This window comes from Hyposmocoma kahamanoa, unplaced genomic scaffold (genome assembly GCF_003589595.1).
Source record: "Hyposmocoma kahamanoa isolate Upper Pololo Valley unplaced genomic scaffold, ASM358959v1 76, whole genome shotgun sequence".
In the NCBI taxonomy this organism is placed as follows: Eukaryota; Metazoa; Arthropoda; class Insecta; order Lepidoptera; family Cosmopterigidae; genus Hyposmocoma; species Hyposmocoma kahamanoa.
In genome coordinates this window covers 11,345,445-11,352,667 of record NW_020653900.1, presented here as the reverse complement: position 1 = coordinate 11,352,667, position 7,223 = coordinate 11,345,445, and the positions used below count along the sequence as shown (strand labels likewise).

At 34.6% G+C, this 7,223-nt stretch overlaps 2 protein-coding genes across 2 annotated transcripts in view; both read left to right on the top strand.

Moving 5' to 3' along the window:
- The first annotated feature begins 242 nt into the window (after nt 1–242).
- On the top strand, nt 243–4,301 carry LOC113232525 (exosome complex component CSL4). Its single transcript, XM_026467285.1, has 3 exons — nt 243–554; nt 1,261–1,509; nt 4,042–4,301. The coding sequence occupies exons 1-3, from the start codon at nt 378–380 to the stop codon at nt 4,276–4,278; spliced, it is 663 nt and encodes a 220-aa protein (XP_026323070.1). The 5' UTR covers nt 243–377; the 3' UTR covers nt 4,279–4,301.
- A 2,381-nt stretch (nt 4,302–6,682) lies between these two features.
- LOC113232433 (xenotropic and polytropic retrovirus receptor 1) overlaps nt 6,683–7,223 on the top strand; it is a 30,916-nt gene continuing 30,375 nt past the window's right edge. Inside the window, exon 1 of the mRNA XM_026467158.1 lies at nt 6,683–7,010. Coding sequence (XP_026322943.1) covers nt 6,942–7,010 — 69 coding nt within the window. The 5' untranslated portion in view covers nt 6,683–6,941. The remainder of the gene's footprint in view (nt 7,011–7,223) is intronic.

The following is a 7,223-nucleotide window of genomic DNA, read 5'->3' as shown; positions in this document are numbered from 1 at the left end:
AGATTTTAAAAATAAATTCATTCTTTAGTATGAGAGTCACGTTCAAGTTTTATTTTTTGTATCAAAATCCTGTCGATATTGTGTTTTTGTTTATCATAAGCATTTGAAATTTTTATAATTTTTAGAATTTACATCTATATAGATGACATCTCTAGTATTTAAAAAAAAAAGAATAATTATTAGTTTCTCTGTGGTTTCTTTAGGTTCAGTAAACGTAAACAAAGTGAATTTTCTATTTTGTCGCTTTTCTTTGTTTTAGTCTAATTCAAGTTAAAGCAATAAGCGAATTGGGTAAAACTGTATTTTTAGAACAAAAGATCTACGTATATATTCTAACAATTGTGAAGATTTACGAAATAACCTCAAAATCACACACTATGACTCCCGATTTTAGAGAAAAGCTAAAAGATATTGGTAAAATATGCATTCCTGGCATGCGTTTGAGTGAATCAAACAAGGATTTCGTCTCTGGACCAGGAACGTATGAGTTGAAAGGTTATATTTATGCTTCTTTGGCTGGTGTCTTGAAGATGGAAGAAGATGAAGATTCCAAGGTTTGCCTCCTTTAAATTATTTGGGAATGGACGGAAAGTATGTTCAAATACTTTTTTTCCACATTCCGTTGATGAAATTAAGCTTAAATAGACAAACACCTTAAAATCACCTAACACCTAAAAATGTAATTTTTATTAATAGATTTTAAAATTAAGCATCACAATCTTCAAATATCATCCTTGTTTTGTGTAATGTTTACTATAAACTAAAGAAGAGAATTTTTACTTGGTAAGGTTACATCCCTCTGAGGCATGTGGAGATTTACCATTACCATACTAGTGGACCACTAGAGGCAACATTAAAAACCTTCACTCTTTCATACAAAAGTTGTCCATCTGCAAATAAGTATACCTACAAATCATTCATTATTCTAAATGAGAGTAAATTGTATCTGCCTTTTTGAATTTATTCTATTCTATTTCCATTTCTGATTCTTGTTTCCCTAGTTCCCTAAAAAAGAAATTTGATCATTTAATTATTTTTTTTTTATTTATTTACTTATTGAACATCAGTATAAACAAATAACAAAATAATTACGCAACTCAAAACGTAATAATACTTATATTTGAACATTAATTGACAAGAAAATGTCTTCAATTTTAGTATAAAAAAATAAGAATAATGTTGTTGGTTCAAACAATATCCGTGAACCCTCAAAAAATTAATAATAGGAAGAGGAAAATGTCCATTGCTTCACTTTTTCAGGCAACAATAATATCAGTTGATGGACTAAGGACACCCAGCATTCTGCCAAAGACAGGAGACATAGTCACAGCCAAAGTAATGACAGTAAATCCACGCCAAGTGACCTGCAACATCCTCTGTGTTGGCCCATCAGTGCTTGCCAGACCTTATAAGGGTATTCTAAAGAAGGAGGATATTAAACCGACAGATAGAGACAGGATAGATCCTTATAAATGCTTTCGACCTGGTGATATTATTCTGGCTAGAGTTGTATCCTTTTCACATTTGTACATCATATAATATACTTTACTTTTTTTCTATTTTACAGTTTGAAATTGTATGAGACCAAAAATATGCTATAATCAAATAATTTTTTTATACTTAATATCTGGGGGTCTACTCTCGATCTCCGTCTGAAACAATTACTGTCAAGTAAATAATATTCGACAAAATTCAAAGACAAGTATCCAGTATGAAGCTTCATTCGCATCACGCGTCTTTTCATTTGGTCAAGTATTGCTTATTTGGCAGTAATTGTTTCGAACGGATGTCGGACGGAGATCGAGAGTAGACCCCCTGATCAGATTGTGTAGCAAACTGGGGAATTGTTTATCTTAATTTTTAGGGATTTTATGGCTTGGGCGAATATCGGCTACTTAACATACATAAATTTGCGAATTAACTTCATAAGTCTAGCAGCACTGACAACAAGCACATAGAAAAAATTCGCGAGGTCCGCTGGTTCGTTCCGTGGCTTCGTTGATATAGCGTCTGGCACGGTTACTAGAAGACGTCGGTTCGAATCCGGCCGGATCGAAAAAAAATTTTCTAAGTATTCGATCTTTGTATTAATAATTTATAACAAACTAGTGGAGTAATTTCACAAAAAATAATAGAATATCAATTCAAAAAAAATTTAAAAGCAAATCCTGTACACCATATTTGAATATGCATGAAAATTTAATTATCAAGAATGCTTTACTGACAGAGCACACTGAAAGAACAATGTTCAAATTCTATACAGTCCTGGAGAAGCTAAAAAAAGTTGACGACCATCAATCGCAGATACAGGGTTCCATTAGTATTTCAATATAGTTTCTAATTATTATACTGGATTTCCATTTGATAACTGGGGAAAGTTTATTTAAGGAACATTTTCTTTTTGAGGTTATGTTAATGCATGTAAATGTGAACAATAATAATATATGTTAATTTGTAGTACAGAGTTAAATGTTATTCTAAAGTAAGTATAGTCGGGTACACATTAAAAGTAATACTTAGATTTACTACAACAGACGAACAAGATAAAAATGGTTCAAAAGCGATACGATTTTAAAAAACACTTTAAAAAAAAATTAGTTCTAATTATATAAATAATGCGATGTTAGCATTTAAGTTTATTTGTGAACGCACACACAACTTTTTTTTTAATATATTTTCATCCATTTGTCACATTGCACAAGGAATCATAAGAGTAAACGAGGCTTAAAATAAAATTAAAATGTCAGTCGTGTTACGTTAAAAACAAATTTTAACAATATCTTTTTACGTATTAAAAAATCGTATCATATTTTCTCCTGCTTATTTCAAAGTTTTATGAATTTATAATTTATTTTATAACGTATAATTTATATTGCTGGATATACATTTTTAACTGGTCGCGTCTAAAAAAAACGAGTCCAAAATGGGCACTGTTCTTTATTGTGACTGAAAGGCAGTGTTACCAATTTGTGGGTAATTCCCCAAATTGTGTGAACTTTCAAAGAATTTCCAGACGACTGGGGATTGGGGCTATCGGGGGAAAATGTGGGGATTCTAATATTTTATCATTTTGTTTAATCTATTTGATTACTGATGCATCGCTAGTTGGACAGTAACTGATAAAAACATTATTATGATCGATATCGATATTTTTTTCAACATCACACAACCCTCGCATTATTAGCAAGCCGCTTGTATAGAATTATTATCAGAGCACTTGGTTCTGAATTGTTAAATTATCAGTTGGTGTGTGTTGAGTTCGCGATCCTTTCCCCCGCATAGGCTGCAATTAAGCCGTTTCGTTCCCTTCTTTTTTCGCCCCTTATTTTTTTACAAACGTAACTTACTTTATTACTTGTAGGCCTCGCATTTAAAACGACTTTTTCTTAATGAGGTTAACATGGATGGATCAGCTTGATTTTAATTACCTCTCCTGATCGGAAACTGGGCGTCTACTCTCGATCTCCGTCTGACATCCGTCCGAAACAATTAGTAGAGTAGACCCCCTGCGTCTTTTCCGAGTCGAGGCGTATAATATTGCGGTTATCTACCCGATCGGATCGATTCCGATTTGAATTAAAATAAGAGCCAAGATCATGGTGAAAATGAAAGAGAAAAAAATCAATAAAATAAAGTGATCTTAAAGCGACTAGTTCTTGGAAATGAAATTTTTAAATGACTAAATATTAAAATGATCATAAATAATTTTTAGGAGGATACATGTAGCTGAATGTTTCATCATTATTTTCTAGGGCTAACAAGGCTGTGAAAATGTCACTTCTACAAAATTCATTGTGCGTTTTTCAAAAAAGTTCAAGTTTTGTGTTGAATCACTTTCATTGTATAGATGCGAATTGTTGCATACAATCGGAATCCACCTTTTTTTATACATGACAGGCAAATGACTCCACTCCACCTGATGTTAAGTGGTAACTTTTAAAAAACCTTATAGTCAGCTCACTATAGGATGAAGACTATTGACCAATTATTGAGTATTCACTATACATGAAACCGGATAGTTTTCCTTATACCAGTATCCAGCTACCAATGACAGAAATTCACTGGTACCACATATCAACAGCAGAAAATGAACTAGGAGTTGTAATAGCTACTGCTGAAGGTTCGCCCCAAGGAGTCACCATGGTACCAATAAACTGGTCAGAAATGCAATGCCCCAAGAGCCTCGTAAAGGAACCCAGAAAGGTTGCCAGAGTTATACCAGAAAATATTAATCAGGATATTTTCCCTGCAGTTGATAACAAAGATAAAAAGAAATAGTGTTCGTTAGGAAATAAATGGTATTTTAGTAAAATTGTTGTTTCACTTACAATCCAAGACTGAAAAATTAATTTACCAATTGAAAAAAGTATTCGATAGCTTTTGCCATGATGACGAGGCGATGTATTCATGTATGTCTGTGACCTGCACTGTTTTGTGTGGCGTGTCGATACTAGAAACTACTTTTGGCGATGTTTTGTAGGCGATACAACCAGTAAAGGGAATGGACGTTACAAATCGTATATAATTATTGAAACTATATATTGTGTGTGAATATCCGATATCGTGTATCTTAGAAACTATATATCGATATTGCTCTGCATCGCGTATTTTATAGCGATGCCGAATCAAGCTGAGCGATTACCGAGTGGATACCAATACGAAATCATATATTTTCCTAACTAACTATATACCGATATTGCTTCATATCAGATATTCACTGAGTGGATATCAACGCGAAACCATTTTTTTGTGCGTCTTCGAAACTGTATACTAACATTGGCCCGCATTGCTCTTGTAAAACTATATCCAATAATATATAGTTTCGAAATCTTATTTCGAATATCAGTAATGTATCAACGCAGCGCGCACCCGGCCTGTATCCATGAATATATAGTTTCAGAAAATATATAGTTTCGAAATCCGAGTTCGAATATTGATGTATAGTTTCGATATGATATTCAGAAAAAACTATATTACCCATTCCTACAGTAAAGTAAAAAGTAGTTTATTTTGGATGTCCGAATTATTAAAAAAAATGTTTTAATTTATAAACAGTGTTGCCAACTAGACTTTTTTTTTAATATAATAACGCACACACTCAACATAGCCCCGCACTAGGGAAACCCTGTGTCGCGGGTGCCATGGACACACACATAGACAACCACAAATTACACCCAAACTCACGAGAGAAATAAATGTAGGCCATACAAATATTTCTCCCGGCCCGGGAATCGAACCCGGGGACCTCTGCGTGGCAGTCAGACTAAAGCAAATGTCGCTAGCCAGAAGGCTTGAAAGTCGCAAAAACTATAATTCCACTCGATATGAAAAAATCTACTCTTATGTTACTCACCACAAGGTTTATTTCATTGGCAAGAACCTTATGGTCATAGCACAGATAAAAGATGGCCCATATTTTTCAACTGAACTCTTGATTACAGTGCATCTTTCCGTCAACCTCTTGATTAGTTCTTAGAGGACGGAAAAAAAATAATCTAACGAGTAGTTAGACGGGAACCTGGGCAAGCAAGCTCGCACAGGGAAGTTAAAAGTTCAGACCCTGGGGCCTTACCACGAATTCTTATTAAGATTCAGTTCAGGACCTAAAATGAATCATTGTGAGATAGCGCTACATGACGTGTATATCACCATCCCGCTTTTTTGTCGTTACGAACCTATATTGAACTGTAATAAGAGTTCATGGTAAGGCCCCAGAACCCAGTGAAGCCCGTTCATGGTTGTCACAGAAAGTTATCACGGACTTCATCCGGTGCTCAAAGGGCTAGCGCCTTGGGTGAGCGACCCCGAGGCTGCGGGCACGCCGACTTTTCGTTCTGCATTGCACAACTAACGGTTGCCACCGCTTAAATTCAACTACCAACTCTCCTCCCTGACGACGGAGCTATAGGTGTAGGTAGGCAACTGTTACTTCCCGACACCGAAATCTCTCCACTTCCCATTACTTTCTACGCAACTGAATAGACTGGAGGATATCTAACTTATTCTCTACTAGTTATCCGGACTAGCAACGGAGATGTCAGCCGCAGTGTCCTGCGACAATGTCCGGACGTAGTTTCCAACTCAAAGACCAATATAATCCCACCATTGAGTAGTATAAATAAGTTAAGATGAAATCATATTAAATGGACGAAACCTAACTAATTAAAAAGGCACCAAAAAGTCCCTAAATTTTTGTTGTCGCTAAATAGCTTAGACTATTAAATCTTAGGGTCGTATTCCAGAATTCTACTCAATGCTCAAGTCAGGACTTGAGCAGATTTGAGTATGATTTCAAACACTGGAAATACGACCCTAATGACAAGGACTTGAGTATGATATTCAGTGCTCACTGCAATACTCAAGTTCTCACTTGAGCATTGAGTACAGTTCTGGAATACGACCCTAAGACTTCCTTTATGCCAAAACGTCGCTTAATCTAGCGACAAAGTCGCTAAGTTGGCAACACTGTTTATAAACGATAGTCTTAAATTTTTAGAGGAAAACAAATACGTCAATGTATGACAACGTACGTTCCAGTAGTCCATTTTCTTAACGACAACAGTTGCTATCTCTTTTGCCTTTCTGTGACATGCATGTAACTTTTCTCTTTTTAAATGCTCTTGACCTACCTACATTACATACGTCAAGACTATGAGAACACTTTGTAATTTGTCACCTGAGGTTGTCCTGTTGAAAATATTTTTTATTTGTATGTACTTTGTACAAAATTCAATAGGGATAAATCCGTTAATCCTTTTCTAGTTAATTTGTTATCATTCCAATATTTTGTTAGGCATTAGTTGTGTATAATGAGGTCACTATGGCAATTTATCGTTAAGTAAATTTGTATGTACCATAGTTGGTAGTCGAAGAAGTTTCAAGTGCAATTTAGTGTTTTACAAAGATTCTTGTGATAAGGTTGTGCTTGTAGCTGCCTCAAGATGAAGTTCGCGGAGCATTTAAGTGCGCATATAACGCCTGAATGGCGAAAACAATATATAAATTATGAGGTAAAATTATTTTTACAATTTTCATAAAACCCATCGAGTTTTATCTTATTGTCTCATTAGACTATCAGAAAAACCCCGCTAATAATTTGCATGTAAATACGTACACACGTATGGTGATTGTCTCTTAAATTATGTGTTTGATCTCAAGTTTTCATTCCTTCATTCATTTTATCTTTTCTTTACCTACCTGCTAGACAATAAATAAAACATAAG

What these genes read in the sequence shown, in the direction of transcription:
- LOC113232525 (XM_026467285.1), top strand. Translation starts at nt 378, where the DNA reads ATGACTCCCGATTTTAGAGAAAAGCTAAAAGATATTGGTAAAATATGC. An exon ending in AAGAAGATGAAGATTCCAAG is followed by an intron (nt 555 to 1,260) that starts GTTTGCCTCCTT and finishes TCACTTTTTCAG; the next exon opens with GCAACAATAATATCAGTTGA. An exon ending in ATATTATTCTGGCTAGAGTT is followed by an intron (nt 1,510 to 4,041) that starts GTATCCTTTTCA and finishes ACCAGTATCCAG; the next exon opens with CTACCAATGACAGAAATTCA.